The sequence below is a fragment of the Centruroides vittatus genome, unplaced genomic scaffold (genome assembly GCF_030686945.1).
Source record: "Centruroides vittatus isolate TY-2023 unplaced genomic scaffold, ASM3068694v2 contig_877, whole genome shotgun sequence".
Lineage (NCBI taxonomy): Eukaryota > Metazoa > Arthropoda > Arachnida > Scorpiones > Buthidae > Centruroides > Centruroides vittatus.
This window is the reverse complement of record NW_027122569.1, coordinates 1,106,863-1,123,234: the sequence shown is the minus strand read 5'-3', so window position 1 is coordinate 1,123,234 and position 16,372 is coordinate 1,106,863. Positions and strand designations below refer to the sequence as shown.

Sequence of the window (16,372 nt, the reverse complement as noted above, 5' to 3'; positions counted from 1 at the left end):
ATTGTTTTCAGTGACGAAGATCAACGCTTCACGAATATCTAGTACCTGCTGAACTGTGAGACCTTTCTTAAGGAGCATAGTATTGGCTAGCATTACGGCTTCAAACGTGGGGACGGAAGGGTATAGAGATATCACGTCCATTTTGTAGAAGGTGCAGATGTTGATGTTTGCTCTTGTGATGTTGGCTTCGATGGTGGTCTTGGCTTCTATGGAGGAGGGAGTGACAAATGGTGACTCCGGGAGCAGCTCTCGTAGAAATTTTGCCAGGGCTTTTTCCAGGTGGTAAGTTGGATGCGACCTTTTGTTTACTAAAGGTCGTAACGGCCAGTTCTCTTTATGCGTTTTGGGTTGAAAGAACAGCCTAGGGCAGGCAACATTTGATGGAGGTTCAAGGTGACCAGATAAAGTCAGTGCTAGTCCTGGCAGTGTTGTAATTTTCCTTGCCTTTCGCAGTACAGTTGGCGTTGGATCTCTGCCCATCTCCACTGAGCATGAATGCAACAGAAAGTCATTCGCTCTAGAAGTAAAATCGTTCTCTCTGCATAAGACAAATCTTCTGTCCTTATCTGACATTAAGAGCCTGAGACCATTCGTGGCTAAGAATCGTGTTACTACCTGGTGGTTTCCACGGTTTTTTGGTGCACCTTGTGATCGCTTTGTTGTAGCAAGCTTCGTGAAGACCTCTAGTTCCATTTGCTGATGCATGGGTGTAGGTTGGCAGGACTTTATGGCCGCTAGGGCGGCCGGGACCAGCTGGTCAAAATCGGAGCTTGAGGGAGGGGGGATATATTTCGGACCTCGTTGCAACATGTTATGCACAATCGTGGGCACACTTTCTTCTGTGTAGTTATGATACGGAGTTGGTACTGCCACTGTTTTTTGTGCATACGAAAACTTGAGTAGCCACTGGAGTTTTTTGCTCAGCCTCTTTTTAGTTTTTTGAGTGGCGACCGAAGCTATACTTTGTATTTTGCCTATCTGAGTGTACAACTTGGAGGGGTCACAGACTTTGGAAAATCCCAGATGTGCCACATAGGTTCTTTTCTCCGCTTCCGCGATGCACTTACGTTTATTTCTAATTAGCTTGGTCAAAAGGGACTGTTCTACTTTCGGAAGTGTTCCTCGAATACACTCCGGAAACTTTTTGCGCTTAAGTTGTATGCATTTGGGAACTACTCTTTTGGCTCTGCACGTTAGTAGGAAATGTAGTTGGGCGAGCAATTTTTGCCATTCTATCTGTAATTTCAGCAACGTGAAGAAACAGTTTTTCGCAGTTTCCATTGCTTGTAGAAAATAATAAAAGTTAACTCACGCCAAAGTTGCATATATTTCTGATAATTAGCACTGAGTTCAGCGTTAACGTAGATTCTTCTTTTTATTGCAAGCACTTTCGACGAAAAATTACGATCGTCGTCTTCAGGCGAATGTGGAAAGAACAAATTTGAAAGAGGCACGTGCCGAACGTTCCAAACCGAATAACGGAAGATTTTCGTTGGCGAATTTTTAAAAAATATAATGTATTCTTTTAGCGTTCGGTAACTTCGCCGGTTCGAAGGAGATTTTAGATCGGCACGAATTGACGGTGCATGCGCTGAAAAGCACACACGCTACGTGTGCGCTTGTCGGCGTGTTTGAGTGTTTATGCGCTTGTAAAGAGTGACCCAAATTTCGGGCAAGTCCAGGGTGGGGACGTTGCATGCCTCTGCTGTTATTGTGAAGTTCATTTATGCTATAAGTTTATTTAGCTATAATAAGTCAACGTGACACATGACAAATCGCACGAGACTAGTCGCCAACTATACCGCACAAATAAAAAATCACATTAAAAAATCGCACAAAAAAAGACCGCATAAAAACAGGTTTGACTGTAATTAATGGCTGACACCTTTGATATACATTGGACATACACATGATGTACATGTCACAGCCAGATTGTTAATTTAGCTCCTTTACAAAGTATCTAGCTGTTTGATTAAATTGTGCCGTTTTATAACAAAGCTAACTAACCTTCAGCCACTTTACAAAGAGGCTAAACCAAATATCACCAAATTGAATGACATTTTACATTCTACAATACGACTGGCCAAACGATTAGCCATTTTACAATGAGGCATTAGATAAACCGCCAGATTGTCATATTTACCAATTCTTACCATTTGAAATGCCAAAAGACATTCATTGATATAGCGTCATCTAGTATGTCTCTTCTGCTAGAAATATTGGATAATACAACAAATAATAAAAGTATACAAAATTTGTCTGAATATAGTGTGTTTAAAGATAATTTCAGTAAACAACTAATGGAGTTCTATGCAAAACAACATGGAAATTTGAACAAACCATTAATTAGAGAGAGGATTTTTGAGGTGTTCTACGGTATATTTTAGCCGGCATCGAATTTTTGAGGTTATTAGACATATCAAACACGGTAAGATGGCCATAAATTCCGACGCGCTATCAAATATTATTGGTGTTCAAAGGATGATGTCATAAATACAGCCAATGAAGATTATCTCGTTTTTCCTAATCCTACAGTAACCTACGTATCGTATCTACTGAACTGTATTTTGATGTATTAGAGATTCGTAAATCCACTGGATGGTGGTTTGTTGCTTTGTCCTACCTGCAAAACCAAATGTAATTATAGCATACCTAAGAAAAGTACCAATAATTTCTAGAGATTTTAGAGATGATGATTTAAACATACTGCTAAGAAACTTACCCTAATAAATACTGGAAAAAATATTTTTCTTAATTTACCAAAAATAGATCACGATCCTTTAGGTAATAAAAGTATTATAGGAAAAATAGTTGATTTCAGAAACAGAGTTTACAAAGTAGGGACTAAATCCAGAAAAATTAAAAATCGATTCTGTTTAAATCGATAATTATAAATCTATACGAATTATAGGAGTCGTCGAATGATTATAACAACGAAACACCAGAAAGATCAATATCTCTGTGAGAAGCTGTGATTAACCAATAATTATTTGGTAGTCAAAAGATTTCATGAAAACCCATGAAATATCAGTGTCATATGTCATCAGATGCACATGTTTTTTGAAGAAGTTCTTTACGGATCTAAATTGTCAGTCTGGTTTATCTTGGATTAATTAATTAAAAAATAATAAATCTATTTGATACATTTAGTATGCCTATTATTTTGTAACCATTGAAAAATTAAAGTGTTTTCTCATTTTTATAATTTAATTTTGCACCGTTTAATACATCAAACTATTATTTTTATTATTATTTATGTCGTGATTTTACAAAAGTAATTAAACACTAAGAGTACTTTACATATTTTTAAAGATTTTAAATAACCAATCAACAGTTAAGTTGATTAGTTTTTATAAATAATTACTGTATTTTCTGGCGTATAAGACGACCCCCGACCTTTACAGTTAAAATATAGAGTTTGGGATATACTTGCCTATAAGACGACACCCGGCGTATAAGACGACCCCTGACTTTTGAGAAGATTTTCCTGGGTTAAAAAGTCGTCTTATACGCCGGAAAATACGGTATATTACTATATTTCTCAAAGAAAGAAGTAATTGCATACTGTACTCTTTTTTATAATTATCGTCAAGTTTCTAATATATAAGTTCGATTATACAATGTATGTTTTTTTGTACTTCCTAACATTTTTTCCCCTAATCTTAGTCCTAATCCATAGTTCACATTTTAGTAGAGGCTGATTTCTGCCACTTTATAAAACAGCTGAATTTGTAGCCAGCCACATTGTAAAACGTGATGTAACAACAATCCAGTTGGATGTTAGCTATATTATAAAACGGCTAGATGCTTTGTAAAGCAGCTAAATTAACAATCCGGCTGCACATATACATTACGCGGCATAACTATTTCTAGAAAGAATTTCTTTATACTATCATATTACAAACAAAAACAGTGCTATTGATTTTAAACATTGAAATTTAAATGAATTATCTATTAATTAATTAATTTCTATTATTAAATTTTTAAGAAAATATAAAAACATGTAACCTTCAATATACACAAAGATGATATTGTATAAAAAGAGGTATATACACATAGATTTAATATACAATTATGGTAATTGAACTTAATAAGAATATTTGGATGTATGTTTTAATTATTATACTTGTATATAAATGCCTTTGAAATTGGATTTGATTTAACAATAAGTAAATTGTTAAACTATGCATTATATAGTACATATCAAATAAATGAAACATTTTATAACCTCTTTAGATCTTCAACTTTTGCTCCTCCATTACTTTTGGGTTTGCTCTGCGTTTCGATAATTTTGACCGACGTGCTCGCTTCGGGCACCCTGTCAAATCTCGTGCCCGATTCCGAATAAGGAATGTGGGTGGCCGCTAGGGCCAGTCTGGCCGAAGATCCTATTTCAAACAAAGTTCTTTATAGCACATAATTACACGAATTACTTCACTTAAGTAAAATAACGTGAATTATATCGATACAAATTGTAGAGTCAAAAATAAATATATCTTTAAAAATGCTAAATTAACTATCTTAAAAATAAAATAAATTTAATACTATAATAATTAATTGTTTACATTAAATTACAATTATAGTACTTTTTATTTCTTAAGCAGCTTTAGACAAAATAATTAAGTAAATTAATAGTCACACATAACCCAATAAATGTAGAAATTACGTATTTGATTTAATGTTAATAAAATTATGCTGGAATATTGTTTACAGTAGTATAAATGTTAACATTTATAAAAAAACAACTCAAACATGGCAATTTGGGACAATTGCAGACACTTTCTCAAGACAATCGTGGATAGCATTATACTGCGGAATTGCTTGTGTTCATGTTTTGGTACATTTACTCAGTTTTTCTTACAATATTCACAATTTTAGGAGCAGATCCTGATCATGGCAATCTATAATTATAATGATTTAATATCTGAAATGTTCATTTTCCTTTTTTATAAATTGATGAATCTGTTGTATATGAATTTCTAATATGTGCAAATAAATTACATTTCATTTCTTTATTCCCTTTGTCTGCCAAATTTTGGCCATTTTCTAACTGTTCTGTCATTGCCTTGCACCACAGGGAATACTAGACGCTGCATACTTACCTAGTACTTTATTTCTGCAGAAAAAAAGGAGGTTAATTTTTTTTAACGTCCTACACCTTATGATAGCCAACAGATTGGAGTAAAAATTGATATAATGAAGCAGAATTCCTTATCCATAATCTTAAGCGTTAAGCCAACTGGCCCCATGCCAAACTTATACCTCTCTGAATGGAGGAAATTTTCATTCTAAAGAAACAATTGTCGTCTTTATTGTAAGAACTTCAGATTTTAAAGTCGGCAACATTGTATCCAGTATACGTTTTTCTAGCAGTTTAGTTTTTAATTGACGTTTACTCTTTAGTGGAATTCCAAATGGGGACCGATTCTTTGTGGCCAGGCTTGCAAAAAAATAATAATTTTAAAAATTCTATAGATTTATTGTCTTCAAAATGAAATTATTAATTTTAAATTAATAGTTAAAAATCTACTTTAAAACAACAACAACCTTCTTCAAGAAATCACAGTTTTTATTCAATTAATTATTTTCAAGGAGTATCTTCAGCAGGGATGGGTCAGACGTCGGTTTATCAGGCTTTGGACCAAGTCCCTGTGCTCAGAGGAGCCCCGCACTTTCAAATTTCTAAGAAAATAATCAATAATGAAAGTTTTGATATTTCAAAGATGTACTGATGCGGAAAACATTTTAATTAAATTTATATTAATTCTTCGTCCTTTTATCGTTGCAAATTATTATTCGATAAAAGTTTTTTTTGCAAATATTTTGGGGTCCCACTAATAATTCTCCCAAGGCCCCGAAAAACCTTCAGCTGATCTCGATCTTCAGAATCAAACACTTAACACAATGTAAAAAATAAGAGACAATCAATATATTTTTTTATTTTTTCCTCTTAACTATAAGAGACAATGTCTTATAGTTAAGAGGGAGAGAAGAGACTCACTTCTTAAAAATACTAAAAACTATAAATTCTTTGAAGTATTCTTGATTTAAGATTTAACGAATAAGAAAATAATTGTTTTGTTATGTAGAAAAAAAAAAAATATATCGTAATATGTAGAATATGTAGTAGAGTCAAAAATAAACTGAACTTCCAGCCAGAGGAGTCAAGTGATGTTGCTGGACCTGGAAAATTTACACTGGTTCCAAGTAAATAAATTATTTGAAATTTTATTTTGAGTTTTTTTAATCGATATATTACTTTTTTACAAAATAAAGAATAATAATTATTGTTAGGCATTTTTATATTTCAATAGCATGTAAAAAATCAAGTTATGGGATGATGTCCTGGCCCCCATGATTCTGTGAGCCAGGAAATTTTACCTCATCATTCTCTTCCTCCCTCTCATGACCCTGCTTCCAGCACAGATTTTATTATTCAACACAAGAAGTCTTACAACACACTTTTAAAAATAAGTTTTTGCTGCTGTTATGCACAACACTTGTCAAAAGCAGTCCTAAAAGCTATTTTTTTTGCACCGTCTTTGTGTTTTCATCTCGGCTGTTTCTACTTCTATTACTGATTGAAGCCTGCAACCCTTCAATTTCTCCTTCATTGTAGGAAATAGATAAGACTTTAGATGTCAAGACCAAGGGGTAAAGAGTTTGAGAAAGCATTGTTATGCCATTCTTGGTCAGATACTTATTAACCAGAAATGGTTTCTGTTTGGCATTCCACATGTGGCAGTTTCCATCACATCTGACTTCTATGACTGATGAAACCCAAATACAATGGAAGCTGAAGTAATGAAAACCTTTAAAGACATTGAAAAAAAGCTTCCAGACAATATTATTAGCAGAAATGTGTAGCTGCAGGAGAAGTTTACTTTGAAGAAAGTCTTCTGTAAATGCTTGTACTATTAATGTACTAAAAGCTATATTAAAAGTTGTGTATTTTTGACTATTACATACAGTATACAGGTTCCTCAGAGTGGCAGATTGATCCCTTTACTGGCTCAACTATTCAGCTGTCTCAGAATATCTATGTGGTGTTATACACATTCTATTGATATAATCATACTATTTACAAGTATATTATAATTCATTAAAAAATTTCTCAATATATACAATATTTGTTTTACTGTGATTACGTATTTATAATCATATTTTATGTACTCCATATCTAAATATATAAAATTACTTGTCCTGACTGATTGGTTCATCATTGCCCAGAGCAAACCGCTGAACCTAGTGGTGAAATTTTTGGTACACGGTTAGGGTACGTCATGGAAACGCACACTAAGAAGAGATTTTTCGAAATTCCCCCGCGGGGGAGAGGGAGAGCATTAAGGCTTAACTGTACTATTACTGAACGGCTTCTACTGTACTATTATATACGCAATTTTTTGTTTTCAACTACGTTTAGTCTTTATTGAGTACTTAGGTGTATTAAATTGATAACATTTCAGACATTGTTATAAATATATTTATATATTTTGATTTTTTAACCAAATGTTTGAACCGTTTCAAATCCGAATTTGTTATTGCATATTGGTTCGATTATAGAACGATTGTAAACGTTCCAGAAAATTGATCAAATTGAAAACAGTTTGTTCAATTCTCAACAATTCTCATCATTCTCAGCGGTAGGTGTTATATAACAATTACTACGGTTGTTGAAATACTGAATATAAATGGTGTTTGCTTGCAAAATCCGCACGGGCGAAGCCGCGGGTAACAGCTAGTAATTAATATAGTTATAATAATGTTTTAAAAAAAGGAGATGAAATATAATTAATGAGTCATTATAAAAAAAAATCAATTGCTATTGCTTTAAAAGTAGGCAAAACTCAGATAAAAATTCCATAAACAAAATATTTTAAGAGAGTTCGGAAATTGAGAAGAATACATTATAATGATTTTATGTCATTATTTGATCATATAATATGATTATTTTTGAAATTGTATTCTATAATCAAACCAAAGATAAAGGCTAAAGTTAAATCATATGAAATAAATATACCATTTTGGTAACAGCATTTAGATTTTGCAAAGTTTCTAACTTTCAATGTAAAATATCTTAATTAATTTGAGAGGTTATTCTTGCTATCTTTTAACTGTTTTAAAGAAAGACAATACTATTGATTTTCACAAATAATTAGTCCTTTCTGCGTATTGTTTGAAAGTTTTATGAAGTATCTACATTTGTTACTCTACTACAACATCCGGTAACAAAATATCTATAAAACATTGCATTCAATTTGTTCTGTGCATCTGACAAATTAACATTTTGGGAGTTTCAAATACCTGTTAACCCGAACAACTTTTCAGAACACACTATTTGGGATCACTCTTGGTATATTTCAGTTGGACGAGAAATGGTTAGCAACTTTATAATGCACTGATGGGCTATTTGCTCCTAAGAAATGGCAACAGCACACATTGCGTGTTTGAAAACTTAAACTTCATCCTCAAAGAAAAAACTTATCAGTCTGAGGAAAGTATTTGTAACTCCAACAAAGTAGGTTTTATGCAGAAACTTCCAAATTGTTTTGGATTTTATAATGTGGTTAATGTTACCCATGGTTCCAAGATGGCGGCTCGTCTGATTCCAGCAAGGAACAGTGGGGACGCACATTCTAACCTAACCTAACCTATTCTAATAATTTTGTTGGTAATAATTATGGTAATTTATTAGAATAGGTTAGGTTAGGTTAGAACGTGCGTCTCCACTGTTTCCCTTCTTCTATTTGCTGGAATAAGAGACAAGCTGCCATCTTGGAACCATAGGTAACATTAACCTATAATTTAAATATTTTAAAAGTTAAGATTTTAACTGTATCAACAAGGTCTTTTTCTTTATTTTCATAAGTATGTACTTAAATATATTAAAGAATAAAAATAATTATAATTAGTTCCTTTAAAATTTTTGCATGCTTGCACACTAACAATAATATAAATTTACTATATTAAATAAATATTTTAAAATTGTTCTAGAGTAAAATTATATTCTTTTAGTATACCCAGTATACATATTATTATAAATAAATAAAAGATATTTTATGCTATTTTAAGACTCTAACAAGTTTCTGATTATATATAAAATTAATAAACATTTGATTATATATAAAATTATGGATTTATTTTAAAACAAATTTATCATTTGAAATAAATATTCGAAAAATTAAAATATATTTTAACATTTATAGATATAAAAATTTAAAAAGACTTGAATTACTTTGATAATTAGTATCACATAAATGTGAATTATTTTATAAAGTATTAAATGTAACTTTTAGGAATAACTTATTGATTAGTTATTTTTTAAGATGGTTCTTTTCTCTCAATCCAAACCACATTATTAACATAACTAACAGTTTCCTATGGAAAGTCCTTCAAGGGGAATGCCTCCTGGGAGGACTTTCTACAGGATCCTATTTAGGTGTTAGATACACGAATAAAACTGAAAAACTGCTTGCAGCCAGCAGAACCCGCAAGTGTTCGATTGTGTTATCCACTCAATCACTCAATGGGCCCTCAATTCAAAACTAAAATGAAACTATTAATGGTACTTTTGTAAGACTTTTACTTTTCAATTATAAAAATATTAGTAAATAAAACTTTGATACTTACAAATAAGTTTTTGGTTTCTGTCTGGATAATATACATTACTTTCCATAAAAAGTAAATTAAAAATTTTTAAGGTGTTTGAAATGTAAGATAAAGCATGTGTGATTAATACAGTTCTTTCACTTACAGGAATAGAGGAGATAAAATCTTATAGCTAACTTCTACCAGATATAGAGTTCTTCACTTTCGGTCACCAGTGCACAATAAGCTGTAAGGCAAGCCTCAGCTTTCCCCATCACAAACAGATCCAACACGTATTGGAGTTGACAGATACAGACAATACCCTAAATGAGCTTTTCATAAGAAATCATAAAGGCTCAGTAAATTCAATCATATTTGATTATTTGAAATTCATTTGTAACAATAAACTTTCATCACGTAACACTGAACACATCATAAAACCTAAAAACGAAATGAGGAGAGCTACAAACATTAGCAACCTCCTCCCGAGATCTGTTTCAGGTTTAAAGCTAACTGTTTTATAGTAGATCTATTCAGTGTTACGGAGCAGTCAAACCTTATCATCACCTAATTACTAATTTATTTGTTTACTTATTTGTAGTAGAAGAATCTGAAGTTTCTCTGTTACTGTAGCACTCATTCTAAACATTTCCATTAAAAATCAATAAACACATTTGTCCATCTCATAGAAGAAGTTAAATTACGACATGAAAATCAAGAAGTAAAACTTAAGTAAAATCTAATGATCAGATTTCGAAAGGTAATAATAAAGTTGATATCGATCATCAAATATCTTCCTTGTTTTTTCAATTCAGTTTACAATAACAATATTATAATTTCAGAATAATCAACAACATTATATACAATTTTTCTTAAAATTAAAATATGAATCAATCAAAAATCAACATTTAAGAAATGAATAGTCAGGTATGGTCAAGATAAGGTTTGTGTTTGCTACTTCAAGCAGCATGGACCCAAATCTGGATTAGATCCTCAAAAATTTTAATTAATTAACTACACAATGATTACGAAAAAGCTTTTTAACACTTAATTAAATTTAAGTACATAACCATCAGCTACGAAGGAATTTAAAAAACAGATAATAGTACCGAAGTTAAAATCATCTATTACAAATTTTACGAGTGTTAGCAAATTAGATTTTTTTATTCAAAATTTTAATATGTTATAAATTACTAATCAAATGAACAGCCTGATTCCTATCAGATTACATTAATGATAATTAATTAGCCAGAATGTATCCTGACATAAGTCTGGCTGTTTCTCTGTAAATTTGTATTCTCCAATAAATTTGTAGCTGCCTGTACCTTTTTTATGTTTAGATGTTTTAAATATGTAAACAATCACCGTGTTGCAATTAGTCTATACAATTAGCATTACATTTAGCCTATACGACGAGTACTATACCACATAAGATTTGTCTAAGTACATACATTGTATGGTATGATGATTGATTATGTATTTCTCAAAACATATCCCCCATTGTTAAGGAACACATACCTGTATTTGTCTAATAATACATCAGTAAATAAGATTTTTTTAAACAAATATCAGTAATATTTTCTTTTCCTCAAAGAATATTGTAGAAGTTTGTACATATAATCTTAAATTTTAATTTATAATATGATTCAGTTTGAACTAACAGCACAATTTTTCTGAATGTAAAACACAAGATGTACCTAGCTCATCATAGATTGCATAACTTATCAAGACAATAAACTCAGAACACCTTATATATAAGCAGCCGTGTCAAGTTAAATATATGACCGTATTGGACTTCAAGGCTCTATATCCCTCCGTCAAGCTGGAACCATGTTTCTGCCAACTAAGAGACTTCCTCCTAAGCGTGATCAAGTCCCCAGAAAAGAAAAGAAAACATATACTAGAGATGATGCACCTAACCACATTCTCATCCATCTTTAGCTTTAACGGCGTCACTTACACGCAGCAGAAGGGTGTAGCCATGGGTAGCCCCCTGGCAGGTACATTATGCGAGATGGTTCTAAGAACAACGGAGAATGCACTCCTGCCTAAATATGCTTCGCAAATCCTAACTTACGCTAGGTACGTTGATGATGTGGTTGTTTTCTGGAAAGTAAAACCCAACATACTCCAATTCATAACGGACATAAACGAAAACAAATTCGGCCTCGAGATCGAACTCGAACAAGAAAATGATAAATTTATACATTTCCTAGATTTATCTATACAGCTGGATAGCCAAGGAGCTTTCCACACTAAGGTGTACAGAAAGCCTACTTACAACCCGATATTCATCCCATGGAACTCGCACGACCCGCCGGTGTATAAACTCGCAGCATTCAGATCGCTCGCCGCTCGAGCACACACACACTGTAGTAGCACCCGAGACGAAAATAAAAAGATGAATTACATCATTAAGCTAGCTAAGAAGCACGGGATCAGTCACAAAGCCCTCACTAGCCTCACCACAACACACACTAAGAGAAGAAACCTCTTAAACACAGAGGAGTTTACATTGATGGACTACAGAGCGGCACTGAGTGGCATATATAGACGTATAGGAACCGCTACGAACAAAAGAATAATATACAAACGGAGTCCCACTATATACCAGCTGTTAAGAGCTGATAAAGACGCCCTGGACACTAACTCCCTCCCGGGAGTTTACAAAATCCCGATTACGGACGCACGGAGGCAGAATAAATTATTTTACATTGGTGCCACCAGAAGATCACTCAAGGAAAGGCTGGCGGAACATCAGAGAAACATAAGAAACGAACAGCCTTGCACAGCGCTGGCGACTTATGTCCTAGCAGATTCCCAGGAAGTCCAAGCCGAATGGGCCCAAGCAAGACTAATACAAACAGTTTGTAACATAAAGCACCTACGTTATACAGAGGCATGGCATATCTACAAAGCTAGCCAGAAAGGACAATCCATAAACTTCCGAGAGGCTAGTAATATATCTACGGCCTGGCGCTCAGGCGGCACATAAACGACAGAAAGGCGATATGCAGAAGCTTATGCAAGGACTGAACCCGCCGGTTATAGTCTCTGCACAGCTCCTACCCTTCCCTCGGTTATATGAGATGTTTGGCATGCACCATATTCTTCTGTTTGTTTTTTATTTTTAATATCTCCACAAGGCATATATTATTATTTTTCACTGTTTGTTATCTATTTTTACATTATTCTCATGTATTGTGTTATTTAATACTCATCGATGTAGAGATGGTGCACGCTATTCTATTTAGATGTTCATTTAAAAACGTTCCAAACGCTTGTTCGTTACTGCTAAATGTTCTTCTGTTCGATTTTTTCATGTTCTATCCTGAATAAGGTCGTTAAATACGACCGAAAACGTTAGTTAGTATCTAATAAACACGGCTGCTTATATATAAGGTGTTCTGAGTTTATTGTCTTGACAAGATGTACTTTTGATAGGTTAATCATTTATAAAAACTCAACGAAAGAGTGGAATTATTCATATTATTACTGAAATGTGATAAGAGAATCAAAAATTTTGTATTTTATTAACGAAGATGAAATTTATTTCTGATTGGAAGTTATCTTTTAGTAAAATACAGTGGAATCCCATACAATGTGAGGGATATGTTCCATGTTATAGGAAATTGTGTTATTGAGACATGCATTAACAGATGATTTTATGCAAGTGTAAACTTATGCCTAGAAGTTGAAGAAAAAAACGTATATCTCTGGATGACAAAATTAGAATTACGTACGAGTACTAGTTGCAATTTTTTCGTCACGTTATAGGGGAGCACGTTATATTGGAGTTCACTGCATAACAAAGACTGTCAATCAATAGATAATTTATGTGACTGTATTTTATTGCCGTCTTTAATTTAAGAATCTCCTTCTATCAACTTATTATTTTAATATATTTTTACGTACAAAACGTAGAAAACAAGAAAAATTATTATTATTATTATTTGAACTCACCAGTAAATTACGCACAGTAATAAGTAGATGAGCCATAAATATGAAGTTTTAAAAAAATAAAAATTACATAATATGAAATAAAGTTTCTCTGCAAGAAAAAAATTTTGATAAATTTTTTAAAATATTAAAAGAACAAAATTATTTTATAAATTAAATAAATAGAATTTAAAATAATTATAAATAAAATACAAAATTTGAAGCCTATTGTGTCATTTTTCGTAGAAAAAAAAAATTAAATTTATATTTTATATAGTGTCTACAATTTGTATAAAAAGTCGAAAGTGACAAAAAACAAAGATTTTTTATTTGAAACAAATTTCATTTGGCCTCTCTCCAGAACTTTCATCAACTCTTTAAAGATCAAATAATGGGATTTAAAAAAAAAAAACGTTAAAACTAATATAAAAATTTAACAGATAAAAATGTTCCTTGTAAGTTTAACAAAATGTTTAATCTAATTTTTAAATTGTAATCTGCGTCGTATCAGTAGCTTTCTTCGGACAGCCAAATATAGAATTTTCTTTTGATAAACTGGAGAAAAGCCAAAAATATATCACAAATAAGGAAAAACAGATTATTTTTTTCCTTTGGTCATGTTCTATATTTTTGTTTGCTGTCAACAACGTACGATATTTATTTTATCCTGCTGACATTTATATTAATTCGTTCGTTCTTGAATGGCGTAACAAAAATTTATCGTCCAATTATAAAAATGTATTTATTATAAATAATCCCCACTAACTCGGGCAGATTTTTTTGAAAAATTGTACGGTAATGAAATTAAAATTAATGAGTGATTTTGATATTCAGAAGTTTTTGTGATACCATGCATTAATATATATTACTGTATATTGTCAGTTACAGTTACTAAAAATTGTACATTGATTTAACTGTTATTTTTTGAGCTCATTTCCTGTAATAATAGTAATGAATTCAGTAGTATAACCTACTGAGAAACTTCTGTATAGAGCAGATCTCATAAATTACTGTACTGTTTATTTGCCTTCTCATTTTCACAAAAAACATCCCATTAACTTGGTGTTTTGTAAACTCAGACATCCTTCACCCCCTATTAGTCCAAATTAGTAGAGGTTCACTTTAGTAAACACACTTTTTAAATTTGATGTTGCTATGTACTGGTAATATTTAGTTATTATAAGCTTAATACAGTGAGATTCAACAGTCTCTCATATGTAGGCAAAGGATTTACTATATACAGTTACTCAAAGTCACAGAATATGGTGGCACTCGTATGATGTGTGTTAAATGATCCTCACATGCCATTTAACTGAATGTGCATTTGAATGCTTTTCTCCCACTCATGGTTAATACATGTTAACATGTCTGCACACATGCATCCTTTTGGGTATTTTGTACAGAAACTTCTGAATCACAATATATAATTAATCATTTTTAATATACTGTAATTTAAAGTTATAAGACTATATTTGAGGCATTAAATTTGTTATTATAGAATTACAGTGGACCCTCGATATAATGCGCATGTCGGGCAGGAAACAACACCCGCATTACAAGGTGAACTGTAAATTCGATTATTAAAACCAATGGGATCGGTGGTAATATTAACACACTAAAAATAAAAAATTTTTAGTTAAAAAACAAGTAAAAATTATACTCTTTCCATTTCCGACTTCGAGGATTCTATGAGCCAAAACAAGACAAACAAATGGCAAGGAACAATCATTACTTTATTAATTTATCCATATGCATTTCGCCATCTAGGCCTCCTCAGTGGATACATCAGGATGTTATTCGTTGATTACGTTTTATACCCAACAACCGTTCCCAGCATGCATCAACAACCACTCCAGCATTCAAATTAAGTAAATTTACATGTTCGGCGATACAGAAATGTTCTACAATTTTTCTTTCTAAGTTATTTTCTATTCTATACAAAATTTTAGTATTTTTTATATTTATATTACAATTAAATTTATTGCAATGTAAAAACCATGCTGATTCCGTTCTTCTCAGTCTAATGGCTGCCTCATGTTCCTTTACTCTCAACTCCAATCTTCTTCCGGTTTCTCCAATGTAATAATTTGGGCTTCCACATGTACATGACATCCTATATACGACGCCGGCGATTTTAAATTGGTCTCCGGGCGAATTTTCACTGTTCATTATACTGATAATGTTAGACATCTTATTCTTTTGGTTCGCAACTATGCATACAGAAAATCTTTTAAAAATTGGTTTATATTTTTCAAAAACTTTAGCAACATAAGGAAACTTTGCATAAGAAATATCTTCTATGTTATTTTTAACATTAAATCTACGTTTTAAATATAAATTGTACCACTTACAGAGAATATGTTTCGGATAGTCATTTAACTGAAATTTTTTGAACAATTGTTTTACTTCGATATCTATGTTTTCTTGCTGAGTTGTTCTATTTAGTATCTTTCTCAATTCCATATTAAAGACATTCTTTTTATTTTCTAAAGGACAGTAAGATTTAAAGTTAATAGTTTTACCATTATTACATAGTTTTTCATACTTACTAAATGATACACTTCTCTCTTCTCTTTTTATAGTGACATCTAAAAAATTCATTCTATTTTGTTGTTCATCTTCACTTGTAAACTTTAAGTTTTTATGTAATCTATTTGCATATTCCTCAATATATTTGGATGAAACTATTTGAGAATCATAAACTATTATTATATCATCTACATATCGTGCATAATATTTAATACCTGTTAGACTTGAAATTCTTTCATCTATTTTATTCATATAATTATCAGCCAATTTTGGTCCTATAACCGATCCCATGGCAATACCTTTTTTCTGCCTATAA

General features: G+C 32.0%; 1 protein-coding gene and 1 long non-coding RNA gene across 2 annotated transcripts in view; both read right to left on the bottom strand.

Moving 5' to 3' along the window:
* Positions 1-16,372, bottom strand: part of LOC136983149 (fibrous sheath CABYR-binding protein-like) — a 126,971-nt gene that overhangs the window by 52,202 nt on the left and 58,397 nt on the right. The window contains exon 7 of the mRNA XM_067279792.1: positions 4,229-4,388. Within this exon, the coding sequence (XP_067135893.1) occupies positions 4,229-4,388 (160 nt within the window). The remainder of the gene's footprint in view (positions 1-4,228; positions 4,389-16,372) is intronic.
* Positions 15,132-15,923, bottom strand: LOC136983168 (uncharacterized). The gene is made up of 2 exons (XR_010881990.1): positions 15,879-15,923; positions 15,132-15,737 (listed from the first exon to the last, which is right to left on the bottom strand). It is a non-coding gene; the product is annotated as an uncharacterized lncRNA (long non-coding RNA).